Genomic DNA, 15,841 nt, shown 5'->3' with positions numbered 1-15,841 from the left:
ACTGAAGATAATTCAAAAATGGTTGCAGCAGTATATTGACAGAGAACTTCCACAGGTGCAAGTTGGATTCAGAAGAGGATGTGGAAAACAAGGGATATCATAGCTGTTGTCAGATGGATCTTGGTCAAGGCAAAGAATATCAGAAAGATGTTTACTTGTGTTTTATTGACTATGCAAAGCCATTTGATTGTGTGGATCATGACAAATTATGGATAACACTGAGAAGAATAGGAAACCATAAACACTTGATTATACTCATGAGGAATTTTTACCTTGACCAGGAGGCTGTCATTCGAATGGAACAAGGGGACACTACATGGTTTAAAAAGAAGGGAGTGTGTCAGGATTGTATCTTTTCCCCACACTTATTCAATCTATATGCTGAGCAAATAATCCGAGAAGCTGGACTATGTGAAGAAAAACGTGGTATCAGGATTAAAGGAAGAATCATTAACAACCTGAGATACGCAGAAGACACAACTTTGCTTGCTGAAAACGAGGATGACTTGAGGCACTTAATGATGAAGGTTGAAGAATACAGTCTGCAGTATAGATTAAATCTCAATATAAACAAAACAAAACTCTTCACAACTGGACCAATGAGCAGCATCACAATAAATGGAGAGAAGAATGAGGTTGTCAAAGAAATCACGTTGCTTCGTTCTGCAATCGATGCCAATGGAAGCAGCAGTCAGGACATTAGATGACGTGTAGCACTGGTAAGGTCAACCATGAAGGAACTATTTTAAGTGCTGAGGAGCAAGGATGTCTCCTTGAGGACTAAGGTGTGCCTGACACAAGCCATGATATTTCCAATTGCCTCGTATGCATGTGAGAGCTGGACAATGAATAAGGAAGACCAAAGATGAGGTGATGCTTTTGAAATGTGGTGCTGATGAAGAACGCTGAAAGTACCATGGACTGCTAAAAGAACTAACATCTGTCCTGGAGGAAGTACACCCGAAATGCTCCTTGGAAGCGAGGATGGACAGACTTCGTCTCACCTACTTTAGTCATGTTGTCAGAAGGGACCATTCCCTGGAGAAGGATGTCATGCTTGGTAGGGGGGAGGGTCGATGAAAGAGGGGAAGGCCTTCAACGAGATGGATTGACATGGTGGCTGTGATGATGGGCTCAAGTATAGCAGGGATTATGGAGCTGTTGCGGGATCGGGCAGTGTTTTGTTCTGCTGTGCATGGGGTTGCTATGAGTCAGAAATGACTCGGCAGCATCTAACAACAACAACAACAATCTTCATGACAGTTTGTCAGGTCTTCCTCCTTTGGAGACACTGCACGGTTTTGACCCACCAACCTTTTGTTTAGCAGTCGAGAGTTTAATCCTTTTTGATACTATGGCTCCTTTTAGTGACCTAAACCCAGAACACCCATTGCTATGGAGTTGGCTCTAACTCATTGCAACCCTATAGAGCAGAGCAGAGTAGAACTGTCCCATTGGGTTTCCAAGGCTCTGGTAGCATAGTGGCTCAGACACTTGACTGCTAACCAGAAGGCTGACAGTTCAAACCCACCAGCCACTGCTTGGAAGGAAGATGGGGCAATCTACTTCCGTAACAATACTGCCTCAGAAACCCAAGGAGGGGTCGCTATGAGTCGTCCGACTCGACGGCACATAACCACAACAACAACAATCTTTATAGAAGCAGACTGACACATGTTTCTGCTATGGAACAGCCACCAATCTTATGGTTTGCAGCTGAGCACTTTGACCACTGTGCCATCAGAGCTCCTTATTAGTGATCTAGAATGTTAAAAAAAAAAAAAAAGCTCTGGAGAAACATGGAGCCAGCATTCATGGAGCTAGTATTCATGTAGCTAGTACTCACAGACAGCAAACCTCCTTTTGGTTTAAAATAATTAACACAAACAAAAGGACAGAAATTCAAAATACTATCTTCTATTCCATCTCCCTTCCATTCTATTTAAAGAAGTTGTTTCTTCCTTTAATGCAAAAGGCAACTAAATGCAAATCAATGACAAATAATCCTATGATGTTCCTCTAGTTTCCTCAAGCAGCAGCATTCATCTTTTCTTTTTTTCTAAAAAGTAACTACACTTCTCATACATTGGCTTAGTTTTTCATAGCTTTTGAGATCACAGTGGTCACAGCTTGAATTGTGTTCCAAAATAATCTGTCAACTTGGCTGTGCCCTGATTCTCAGTGGTTTAGAAGTAATGTAATGATGTAATGTAGCAGATTTGTAATGACACCCCATGATAAGATCTGATGTGATAAGCCAATCAGGTTAAAAGGATTAAGATTGAGGGTGGGTCAAGATGCCCTTAATCCCATCACAGCCCTGATCCCATGTAAAGGGAGCTCCCTGATGTGTGGCCTGCAACACTTTTTATCTTCCAAGAGATAAAAGGAGACAGAAAGGAACAGAGAAGGGAGACCTATTACCACCAAGAGAGAGGAGCTGGCAGTGGACCATGTCCTTTGCACCCTGTGTCCTTGTGCTGAGATCCTCCTAAGAACAACAGACACAGAGGGAAAAAGTCTTCTCCTAGAGCCGGCACTGGGAACTCAGACTTCCAGCTTCTTAAACTGTAAGAGAATACATTTCTGTTTGTTAAAGACACCCACTTGTGGTATTTCTGTTACAGTGGCACTACCAAACCAAAAAAAAAAAAGGACACTAGAGAACTAAAGGAACTGTTTCAAGTGCTGAGGAGCAGGGATATCTCCTTGAGGACTATGGTGCGCCTGACACAAGCCATGATATTTCCAATCGCCTTCTATGCATGTGAGAGCTGGACAATGAATAAGGAAGACCGAAGAAGAGTTGATGCTTTTGAGTTGTGGTGCTGGCGAAGAATGCTGAAAGTACCGTGGACTGCTAAAAGAACTAACAGATCTGTCCTGGAGGAAGTGCAGCCAGAATCCTTGGAAGCAAGAATGGCCAGACTTCGTCTCACCTATTTTGATCATGTTGTAAGGAGGGACCATTCCCTGGAGAAGGATGTCATGCTTGGTAGGGTGGAGGGTCGACAAAAGAGGGGGAGGCCTTCAACGAGATGGATTGATACGGTGGCTGCAATGATGGACTCAAGTACAGCAGGGATTGTGGGGCTGGCGTGGGATTGGGCAGTGTTTCGTTCTGCTGTGCATGGGGTTGCTTTGAGTCGGAAACGACTTGACGGCACTTAACAACAACAACAGAGAACTAAAACAATAATCTTTATGACTAAAACAGTAACCTTTATGACTTTATGACTTATGGAAAAGTTAATCAAGAATAGACGAAACCCACTGCAATTGAGTCAGATTCTACTCTTAAGGACCCCTCCTTGGGTTCCTGAGGTGGTATCACGACAGAACTACATTGCCCAACCTTCCTTCCCAGGAGTGGCTGGTGGGTTTGAATCACCATCCTTCTGGTTAGCAGTCAAATCAAGAATATTATTCCCTAAAACCTTAAGCACTTAACCTTTCATTCAAGAAACATTCATCAATTATTTATTATATAATAAATGTGATGGTAAACATGGGGTACAGAAAGGTGGATGAAGCACAGTTCCTTCCTTGAAGAGGTTTGATCAAGTGCAAGAATGACACTATGTAAGCCAATAAACTAGACCACAGGAGCTCTGATGGTGTAGTGCCTAAGGCATTTGATTGCTAACCAGAAGGCTGGTGTTCCAAACCCACCAGCCACTCCTCAGAAGGACAGTTGTGCAATCTACTTTCACAGTTATACCGCCTGGGAAACCCAAGGAAGGGTTGCTACAAGTCGGATCCGACTCCATGGCAGTGGTTGTGTTTTCTTTGCATTACAGGACAAATAGTCACAAACTATGGCTGCATCTGCCCTGAGACCAGAAGAACTAGATGATGCCCCAATATTACTACTGAATGTTCTAATCAGGGCCATAATGGATGGACCCTGACAGGACAATTCAATAATTTGGAACAAAAGCTCAAATTCCTAAGAAAAATGTGAGCTACTGAACTAGTTGAGACTAGAGGACTCCTCAAGACTATTGCCCTGAGATAGTCTTCAAATCTTGAAAGTCTCCTTCTCTGAGCGAAACAAAATATTGGCTTAAAAATTAAAGGCTATCATCTGCAAGTACTGTGCTTTTTTAAAAAAAAAAAATCACCTTTTATTTTTGTTGTTGTTGTTAGGTGCTAGTGAATCGACTCTGACTCACAGCGGTCCTATGTACAACAGCATGAAACACTGCTCAGTCCTGCATCAGCCTCATAATCCTTGCCATACCTGAGCCCATTGCTGAAGCCACTGGGTCAATCCCTCTTCTTGAGGGCCTTCCCCTTTTTCACTGACCCCCACTTTTCCAAGCATGGTATCATTCTCCAGCAAATGGTCCCTTCTGACAACATGACCAAAGCAGAGGCCAAATAATCAAACAATTACTTTAAAACAAAAATGAGAATGTCAGTAGGCAGGGAGATGAGGTTAATGGAAGCAAAACAGCTGGAACAGAAATAATGAGAATGTTAACACATTGTGAAGAACGCAACCAATGGCCCTGAACACCTTGTGTAGAAGCTGTTGAAAGGAGACTTAAACGGCTGCATCAACCTTCACCAAAAACACAATAAAATACTAATACTAAATACACACACACACACACACACACACACACACACATATATATATATATAAATATAATGGAAGCATCATTTTGAAAAGGAACCCTGGTGGTGCAATGGTTAAGTGCTCAGCCGCTCACCGAATGGAGGGAGTTCAAACCCACCAGCTGCTTTGTGTGGGTAATCATATGACAATCTGCTCCCATGCTGGTACACAACAAAAACATTTAGGCAGTGGCTCTGATAGCGTAGTGCCTAAGGCACTTGACTGCTAACCAGAAGGCTGGTGGTTCAAACCCACCAGCCACTCCTCAGAAGGAAGATGGGGCAATCTACTTCCGTAGTGATATTGCCTCGGAAACCCACGGAGGGGTTGCTATGAGTCGGGTCTGACTCGACAGCAGACAACAACAACATTTAGACTTAAACCATGGCCCATTATTGTCCCTGCCATGGATCCTGCACCTGTGGGCATACATGGAGAAATGGTGGGGCAAACCAACAGAAGGTATTTGATTGGTTGCTTAACAGAAGTATCTTCGTGACCTATAAAACTTGGTGTTGTATGAATAGGAGGACACACCCACACAATGTTATTAACTGAGAAAACACTAGTGTGGACTGGTACTTTTAAAAACACATTTTCCTAAAAGTGATCCCACAGCACCAGGAGTCCTTTGCTTGGTTCCCCGATTTAGGTCTTGTATATATTTCTCCATTAAAAGGAACATAACTCTTTGGAGCATGACTGAGTCTGTCGTGGGCAGGAAAAAAATTAGGATGTGTTTGAACCAAGGGTGGTTTTACAAGCATGAAGGACAAAAGAACTGCTGAAAAGCTTTGGACAGCAGAAGCTGTGGAAAGTCAAGCATTAAAAGAGAATAATAACTATTAATAATTTGAATAATTTGAGCTCTTAATTATACTCAAGAGAGAAGTTAAAATAAATTATATACACTAATATATATTGGAAGGAGCTCTGGTGGTGCACTGCCTAAGGCATTTGACAGCTAACCAGAACATTGGCAGTTCAAACCCACCAGCTGCTCTGCAGAAGAAACAGGGGACAATTTATTTCTGTAAAGATTTACCACCTTGGAAACTCAATAGGGGTTGCTATGAGCCAGGATCGACTTGATGGCAGTGGGATGATGGTGGGATGAATACATATTGCAGAAAAATTAACTAACAACCTGTGATATGTAGATGACACAACCTTGCTTGCTGGAAGGGAAGATGACTTGAAGCACTTACTGATGTAGATCAAAGACTACAGCCTTCAGTGTGGATTACATTTCAACGTAAAGAAAATGAAAATCTTCACAACTGGGCCAATAAGCAACATCACGTAAAATGGAGAAATGATTGAGGTCTTCAGGTGTTTTATTTCACTTAGTTCCACAATCAACATCCATGGAAGCAGCAGTCAAGAAATCAGATGACATATTGCGCTGGGCAAATCTGCTGCAAAAGAGCTCTTTAAACTGTTAAAGAGTAAAGATGTCACTTTGAAAATTAAGGTGAGCCTGACCTAAGCCATGGTATTTTCAATCACCTCATATGCATGTGAAAGCAAGACAATGAATAGGGAAGACTGAAGAAGAATGGATGTCTTTGAATTGTGGTGTTTGTGAAGAATACTGTAAATACCACAGACTGCCAGAAGAAGGAACAAATCTGTCCTGGAAGTGCAGGTGGAATCCTCCTCAGAAGTGAGAATGGCCAGGCTTCCTCTCAACTTTAGCCATGTTGTCAGATGGGTCCAATCCCTAGAGATGAATAGCATGCTCGGTACAGTAGAGGGCCCGCAAAAAAGAGGAAGACCCTTGATGAGATGGACTGACATGGCAGCTGTGACGATGGGCTCAAGCACAGCAGGGACTGTGAGGATACCATAGGACCAGACATTGTTTCCTTCTGTTGTACACAGGATAGCTACGAGTCGAAGCCAATTTGACAGCACCTAACAACAACAATATAAATTATAAAAAACTCTCACACACTCAAGGAAGATAAACAGAGTATTTAAATTTGTACAAATTGGCACAGCTGTTGCTGAATGCAACAGAGTACAACTGCCCCAAAGGATTTTCTAGGCTGTAATTTACATGAGCAAATTGCCTACTCTTTCTCCTGTGGGGCCACTGGGTAGATTCCAACCACTTACCCTTAGGTTAATAACCAAGCACTTAACCATTGGTCCTCCAGAGGAGTATAACTGATGGCTTCTTTGGAAGGTTACTTCAGCCATGCTTTTGTAAGTAATGTGACTACAACAGTTTCAAAATGCACTCTCACCAGGCATTCTGTGAGTTTAGCAGGTCTTACTAATGTTTTCAAGGACAGAGGAAGGCATCACCTTGGGGTTTGCTCACCCCCAATATTTGGGAGCATCCCCCCAGCTCCATCATCCCTTCTTCACCCATCTGGTAACCCCCTGTGCATCCTTTCTTTACTTACTGTGTAGAGAAATCACTTACTCTGCAGAAAAATTCCATTCCCTCCACTCTGTATCCCAAAACTCAAACACCCAAACACATGCAGTTGTTCAGAACAATGTCCTTCAGTGTACGAGGTGACCTGGCCCACCATGGAAAGCAGTAGCAGTTACAAGCCACAGAAGGTGTCCTGGTGACATTTATCATTGTTATCTGCATCACCCTGCTTCCCATGGACTGAACTCCTTTTAATGATTCTTCAATAATCATTAACTGAACTGCAAGTAATTTCTCAGTAATGCATCTATTATTCCCTCCACAATATAGATTTTCCAAGTCCTTTAAGCAGGTAGGATGAAAAGGAACGCCCTTCACAACTTAAAGTGCTTTTCTCTCATTATTTTAATAATCAGTCTAACAGTCCTGGGAAACCGAGACTTCCTGAGGAAGTTAGTTTGTCCTCAGGAAGTTATTTCCTTCTCAAAGAGGAAGTAAACACACATGTTAGCTTGATTTTGAAGGTCAGGCTGTGTCCATGACTGTAAAGGGCAAACATTTCCAGTGATATCAAATTGTTTTGTCCTGTAATGCTGGTCCCAACCTCCTCCATATTCCCTCTTTACCATGGATAATGATCCTTGAGAGAAAATCATTCCAAATAACTTCAAGAAAGGTGGTAGGTCATTGACCTGCCGAATGTCAGAGGTATAGCCAACATGTCACTGACATCTCCATTTGCCTGGGATCCATCAAAAAGCTAGAATAAAGAACACGCAGCCACTCCATAACCAAATATTTCAGGTAAAACTGTATTTGAAAAGCACTTGGTCAACCTAGTCCATATTGACAGGGAGGGAGAGGATTGTTTTGAAGCCTCCACTTCCTCCACATGGGCCTAGGGAACAGTCCCCTCACACGTATTTTTCCAAGCTCTCCAAACCTTGATTATAAACAAAGAAAAGAATAGTTGCCATGGAGTCAATTCCAACTCATGGTGCCCCCATGTGTGTCAGAGCTGAATTGTGCTTCATGGGGTTTTATTTTTGGAAGCAGATCACCAGATCTTTCTTCTGAGGTCCCTCTTGGTGGGCGCCAACTGCCAACCGTTCGGTTAGTAGTTGAGTGCTTAACTGTTTCTACTACCCAGGAACTTGACCTGTTATGTCTTCCTTTCCACCCTCCTCCCATCTACTCACATGGCAAAAAGCTAAGTCTCAAGCTTCCATGAGGCTTCTCCCAAGTCCTCCAACCTTACCTCTCTACTTCTCCAACTACAGCACTTTAGTCCAGGTGTTGGGACACAATACTATGCCATGGTGAACTACTGTGCAACTGCTGTTTAAGGTGCTTATTTTTCTCAGTAACTGCTAAGGTTCTGGAAGTAATGGATCTTATCATATAATCAAATTCCTTCAGGAGCCAAATTGCTAAGAGAAATATTGTAAAGGACACTTGTTTAAGGCAATAAGGGCTGACGCGGACTCTGGAGAGTTGCAGGGTGCATGCTCCATCCAAGTCCATTAAATTAAACCCAAAACTATTTTTAAAACTGTAAAGAGAGAAGAAAATGCATCTGAGGGTAAGGGTCAGTCCCCATGCTACCAGTTTGTGACTGGTGATTGACATATATTTTGTAACCCCCCATGAGTGCCTAATCATATGTATTTGAAATTAAACTACATACTTTAATCAATTCCCATTGGACTAAATTACTGATAAGATCTCTTAGGAAAGATATGAGCCTGCATGACAAATATATTTAGCTGAACTTACATGAACCAGAATGGCTTTGCCTGAAAGTGACTGATTACTTATTGAGTGCTGTTTTGCAAGTGGAAAAATGAAGGTGAATAAAATAAGCTTAGAATAACTCTTAGAGATGAGATTAGAATACTGAAGAACCAATTTTTCTTCTCTCCCTGCTCTATAGAAAGGCACTGAGGGACTCTGGGTAATCTCAATTACAAAGATTACTTTAAAATGTTCTTTGAAAAAAATACTAGAAATTTCATTTCCTCTGGAGTCCATTATATGACATTTTGGGCCCTTTTGGAAGATAATTCTCTCAAGAAATTAAACTTGGCTCTTGAGTCCAAGACGGTATTTAGGATTTCATTGTCCATTTCTCAGCTTACACACCAATGTTTTCAATACTAAGCTGATGAGTTTCCACTGTGGAAACTAATCCCTTGTTGCAAATCTGACTTCTTTATTGAATTGGACTCACTGACTCCAGAATATGCTGAACCCTCTCGATGTAACTGGTGCAAATTTTTCGATCCTTACCTAATTTACAGTTAGGCAGGAGGTTGAGCAATAAACCACTTGGTCAGGATGCAGTGAATTGCTAATTTAATTACAAAAACACATGAAGCCCTGGCAGCTCAAACCTTGCAAACTTTTCCTAAATGATCCTGACATTGTCAAAGATGGTTTAGTTTCAAAATTCAGTTTTTAAAGCAAAACAAATCTTTATCATTATCAGTCATCACCTTCTTCAAAGAAAGAATAAAAGCTCATAAAATCACATTTCTAAATTCAGAATCTCTCCCCAACCTTACCCACACCATGGCCCCAATCTTTGGATTTGGATGGATATTTTAGAACTTCTTTTATTTATTTAATATTTCTTCAGTGTCACTCTTTTCTCGTTTCATTTATTCTTCATTCCTCTCCTATGCTGCATGTTTTAACTCTCTTTTATCTGATGTCAGGGACTGAGTTTCATTCAATTTTAACAGATGCTCAACAGTACATTTCCAAGGCATGTCCTCTGAGATCAGCACTTGTACACATTCCCAATTAAAGAATAATTTTATGGCTCAGATTTCAACAGAAAAGAAAGAATATAACTATTCACAACTCTGAGAGTGCACAGAACCTAGAAGGAGCCCTGGTGGCACAACAGTTAAGACTGGCTGCTAACTGCAAGGCTGGCAAGTTGAACCCACCCAGCAGTTCTGTGGCAATCGGCTCCCATAAAGATTGTTGTTGTTGTTATGTGCCATCGAGTCAGACCCGACTCATAGCAACCCTTCCTTGGGTTTCTGAGGTCCTATCACTATGGAAGTAGATTGCCCAACCTTCCTTCTGAGGAGTGGCTGGTGGGTTTGAACCACCAGCCTTCTGGTTAGCAGGCAAGTGCCTTAAGCACTACGCTACCAGAGCTCCCCTGTAAAGAGTACAGCCCAGGAAATCCCATGGGGCAGTTTTACCCTGTCACATGTTGTTGCTATGAGTTGAAATTGACTCAATGGCACCTGAAAACAACAACACAGATACTTTAACATGATTAACATAAATATTAATTTCAAATATCAAGCCTGTCCGATGTAATATGTGAAGGGCACAGTTGTGTAGCCTGTAACATAACCCTTCAAGAGTCCATATAAAAGCAGCTTAGAATCTTTTTTTTAAATTGTGATTTGGGTGAAAATTTACAGAGTAAATACACTTTCCATACAGCAGATCACATACACTTTGTCTAATATTGACCATAATTTAGCACAATGCAGTAACTCCCCTCCCACTTCCTCCCAATAGTTACCTCTTCCCTGTGTCCATCCCTCCATGCACTCCTACCCCGAGCTGTCTCCCCGTGCCTTAGCAGCCCCTCTTTCTCTCTTGCTTGTTCTTTCCAAGGAGTGTATCTACCTCAGGTAAATGCTCAACTAGAATGCCTGTCTATTGTTTGGCTGGAAGCCACACGTGTGCATTCAATTCCAGACCTGAAGGGCAGCTAGGGGCCATAGTCTCAGTGTTTCCACCAGGCTTAATCGGGCCAGCAAAAAAGCTATAAAAGCAGCTTAGAATCTTGACTCTTGCTATATAACTAAGGATATAAAGATAATCTCTAGAGTTCACAGAGATCACGAGTGTATTTCCATGTACAATAATTGCTAATCTACACATTATTAGACTGATATTTGCAAAGGTACTTTTCTTGCATGCTTTTAAGATATACTTTGATATAAACTTATAAAATGATGAATTTGACATTTTCAGTTGTGCATGGGACAATTCAAAACCAGCATTAAGAAAAATTCTCAGAAAATCAGGGCTCACTGCCCATCTTTGCACTTACTAATTTTACTTGACCTGGGGCTGGACCTCCTCAGAGTTTCAAGGGTCTTCATTTGCCAAAATAAAGCATTTATACCTATATCTCAAGAAGAGCATGATGACGAACGAAGGTTGAATCCAACGACACTCATGAGAGCACAGGAAAGGGCCTGAAATAATACATGTCCCCAAAAAGACGCGTTGAATTTGTCAAATATCATTTCTAATGAAGGCTTTTGGGCAACAGAATCCACTTGAGTTAGAAGCATCATTGGTCCCTCACTGAGCAACTCACAAGAATTCTGCTGGAGGGGTACACTCAAGAAGATAATATAAGAAAGACAAAGAGAACGAGTTGGATTGACACGGTGGCTGCGATAATGGGCTCAAGTATAGCAGGGATCATGGATCCAGCATGGGATTGGGCAGTGTTTCATTCTGCTGTGCATGGGTCACTATGAGTCAGAAACAACTCGATGGCACCTAACAACAACAATCTGTAACAATTTAGATACCAGTCCGAAGGTCATACAGGAGCAGCAGCTACGGAACGACCTAACATTTCTATTTTTTTTCCCATGAAGACAATTCAATGAGTTAGTAAATTTACTGAGTGGTACAGCAACCACCACAATCCAGTGTTAGAACATGTTCATCTCACCAGTAAGATTGCTCAGGCCCATTCATAATTAACCCAATTCCCATGAGCCAATCCTGACTCATGATGACCTCACATATTTCAGATTCCAAGAAAAGTACCATAGAGTCTTCAGTAGCTGTGATCTTTTGGAGCCTTTCTTCCCAGGTGCTGGGAAATGAATTTGAATTTGAATGCCCAACCTTAGGTTTAGCAGTTGCCTGTTTAACCACTTGTAACACCCAGGGTTTCCATTCCCACCCCCAGCCACAAGATAAATGCCCTTCCCTTTTGTCTACTCCCATGTCCTCAATTTATTTCATGTTTTACACAGAGTGTGCACATCCATGTTTCCCAGTAAGGGTTAATGCCTGCACCATTACCTACCAGTGGAGGTCACATACATACACACACACACACACACACACACAGATTGTCAATCACTGCAGTACCTTCCACGTCCATCCCAGGAAAAATCCAACACCGTGCTCTGAAATGCCCAGTCCTGGCTCTCAAAGTCTACAGAAAGCGTGATCATTATCTTCCACAATATGTATCATTTTTAGAAGTCATTATTACTCAGATCTTTCAAATAAGAATCCTGCCTGTGCTTTTCGAAGGCAATATTGATGAACTCAGAGGTGAAAAATCTTAAAATGGGGAAGAAAATAGCCATAATCAAAGAACTTCTGGAAAGCTGTTATTCCACACACCCAATATTTTCTTACCTTCAAAGGTTAAACCCAGTTGTAAAAACAGTGGGAAATGAATCAGAGGAGCATCTCGAATGTCGCTCCTTGGTGGAATATGTAAGAAATCGGTGTTCATGTTGTTTCCTTGACAAGAGGAGCAGGAAATGACTGTTCCATCAGATAACAATCCCCCCCATGGAGGTCTGAAAACCCAACACCCTAACCACACACCCTGAGTGTGCACCAGGTCTCTGTAGCCTGTGCACTTTGAAAAACAGCACCAACTACCATGGATCCAGGAGCTTTGGTAGCATAGTGCCTAAGGCACTTGACTGCTAACCAGAAGGCTGGCGGTTCAAACCCAACAGCCACTCCTCGGAAGGAAGGTTGGGCAATCTACTTCCCTAGGGATGCCACCTCAGAAACCCAAGGAGGGGTCCCAATGAGTCAAGTCCAACTCGACAGCACATAACAACAATAACTATGGATCCCGGAGCTCTGGTGGTGCAGTGGTTAAGGCACTTGGCTGCTAACCGAAAGGTCAGTGGTTTGAACCCACCAGCTGCTCCATAGAAGAAAGATGAGGCAGTCTGCTTCTGTAAAGATTTATGGCCTCGGAAACCCAATGGGGACTGCCAGGAGTTGGTATAGACCCAAAAGCAGCAAGTTTGTGCTTTTTGTTTTGTTTTGTGCTTTGCTTTTGCATGTTTAACATAATTTAGTTTCTTTTCTTTTTTTTTTTCTTTTCATTTCATTGATTCAAATAACTTAATAAGGATATAGATTCATATATACAAATCTTTCCAAATTATTTTCTGTAAAACATAATATTTTTTTAAAGAATTTTTCAGATAAAGAAGGACGCGGGAGTATTTTCAGTCAGATGGGGTTCTTCCCCTTAAGAGTTAAAAAGAATTTCTAGTTTAAATCCTAATTAAGCCCCGTTGCTAAAAGTTCTGTTACATAGAAACATCCTACTTTCCCACTTTTTCTCCTGATTCTCCCAGCAGAATGACAGAAAATACATAGTGACAAAATGTATAAAACATTGGCTGGGCCTGGGCCAAATGAATTTTTCTAAGGAAAAGGCAACATGAAATGAGAAATTTGAGTCCCTACAGAGTTTTTCTGAGGCATAAAGATCAGACATTTTGAAACACATGAAGTCTCATGGTCGCTCCCCTCCCCAACAATGCAGCACACAGAATTTTGCATTTTCTATTTTTGAAACGAAACAAAAATAATGAGGAAACTTAAATCCTGATAGGGAAGCACTGAGGGGTCCTTTAACATATGTTTAACTTTGTATTTTCATAGCTCCTCAAATCACACAAATGACTGTGACAGGAGTGTCCATTAAAAAGGGTGGAAAGAAGACATAATCTAGCAAAACACAGATTTCCAATTAGAGAGGCTCTCAGATAAATTAAATTGACGTGATTTCCACTGTGGCTCATGAGAACATAAGCCTCCAAACAAATGCCTAGAATCGATTAAGCAAATTTGCATATTACCTTAACTGAATTTCAAGAATGATCTAACGCTCATATTTGAATTAGCAGGCAGAAAATTAAACCTAAATTGCTACCTGATGCTTCACTGCACTAAGAGAATTCCTCAATGCATATGTCTTACAGTGCTGGGGATTTTCATCGACAACACCAAGGCATTAACAAAAGAGAATATAAGCCAGTTGTAAAAGCTACTTACACATCAATCTTGGGTTAATTAGTTACTACAGAATGTAGAAACACACCCAATTAAAGAATACTCAAAAAGCATTTTGAAGACATAGGCCAGCAGAGGTAAACCATCATGACACATGTGACACAAATCAACAGCAATCAAACCAGAGATGACCAGGGTCAGGTCATGAGTCTGCTCCCAGTATTGTGAGCAGCAGAAAGTAAGCTTGAAAACGTGCTTCCTCAACACCCTGTACAGTTCAGGACCCAAAGAATCCCACACAACGTCAAGAAAATCAGCTGACACCTCAAAAAGAGTCTCTTATTACAAGTATCATTGATGTCTTAGATCTTATTACAAATTTCATTGATGTCTTAGACTGTAACTTCATTTGACAAATAGTTGAGAAAGCACTCTTCTTCAGAAAGGAAGTTGTCTAATTGTGTTTAACTTTAAAAGAAAAGGAACTGATTCCACGATAGGGTCAAATTTCTGCAAACAGGACCACAGAAACACAGACTTCTACCCTGGAACAAACAATAAATAAAAATGTCCACCTATGTTGGGAAGTGGTCGGATTCCAACATCTATTAAACTACTACATGTAGTCAAATTCTTTATCAAGAATATCAGTGTGACCAATCTTTTTCCCCATAGAACTTTTCACTTATTCTTTAAATAATCAGACAGTCCTACGTTCCTACTCCCAAATACGGGTGATTAGTTCAAGTTGAACAAATTACATGATTGTGACCTGCCCATGGTTCCAATCGTGAATTCCAGGCCCACCTATTTTGAACATTTTGGCATAAAAATTCAACTGCAGCACAAGGATTTACAATCACGCTATTTCCCACGTTGAAAAACAAATATATAATGCCATAAAAGCTATCCTTAATTCAGCCTATTATTTGTTCACAAAATACCAGCCTTTGCCTTAGAATTGAGAGATTTACAATCCATCAAACCAACTTTAATGGACATAAACAGCAATGCAACCAAAAGGACACATGGGAGCCCTTTTGTCTTCTCATTTTTTAGACTCTCATATGCTCCCACTCGGTAGAACAGGACTGAGTCCAACACATTTATTTGTCTTGCAAACACAGCCAGCATTGGGAAGAGAAGGCAAAGTGATGTAGACCAGATGCTTACCTTCACTGGTAGCCACATTCTTCTGGGCTTTGGTGGGTGTGTGATCTGTACTTGAGCTCACGTCAGATGAGATGCTGGAGCTGCCTTTGCCTAGAAAAAATGAAAATGCGCAGCTCTTGAGTTTTGTAATTTCTGAACTGGACCACACTTGCATTGATGTAGTCAGTTTGATAGAATTAGGAGCTGGGGGGTGGGCATGGTGGTTCAGTGGTAGAATTCTCTCCTTCCAAACAGGAGACCCCGGTTCAATTGCTGGCCAATGCATTTCAAGCAAAATTATCACCTGTCTGTCAGTGGTGGCTTGCGTCGTTCCATAATACTGAACAGGTTTAAGAGGAGCTTCCAGATTGAGACAGACTAGGAAGGAAGCCTGGCAAACTACTTCTGAAAATGAGCCAGTGAAAATCCTAGAGATCCGAACAGTCTGATCCAGGTGTGCCCGGGGTGATCACGATTCAGGACCCAATTCAATGGCTGCAACAACACCACCATTGAGAAAAGAGGAAAGGCCATAAAACAGCACTGCACAATAAGCTATTTATCGGAACTGCTTGCAGGCAGTGGTGCCCCACAGGTAGGGGTAAGCAGGGCAG

General features: G+C 41.5%; 1 protein-coding gene across 1 annotated transcript in view; it reads right to left on the bottom strand.

Annotated features, from left to right (window-relative positions):
• Window positions 1-15,543, bottom strand: part of FBXL7 (F-box and leucine rich repeat protein 7) — a 396,317-nt gene extending 380,774 nt beyond the window's left edge. Inside the window, exon 1 of the mRNA XM_007951900.2 lies at window positions 15,249-15,543. Within this exon, the coding sequence (XP_007950091.2) occupies window positions 15,249-15,513 (265 nt within the window). The 5' untranslated portion in view covers window positions 15,514-15,543. The remainder of the gene's footprint in view (window positions 1-15,248) is intronic.
• Between the last annotated feature and the right edge of the window lie 298 nt (window positions 15,544-15,841).

This window comes from Orycteropus afer, unplaced genomic scaffold (assembly GCF_000298275.1).
Source record: "Orycteropus afer afer isolate SDZICR_OR568_19922 unplaced genomic scaffold, OryAfe1.0 scaffold00317, whole genome shotgun sequence".
Taxonomy (NCBI): domain Eukaryota; kingdom Metazoa; phylum Chordata; class Mammalia; order Tubulidentata; family Orycteropodidae; genus Orycteropus; species Orycteropus afer.
The sequence above is the reverse complement of the archived record's forward strand: the minus strand, read 5'-3'. Positions and strand labels throughout refer to the sequence as shown.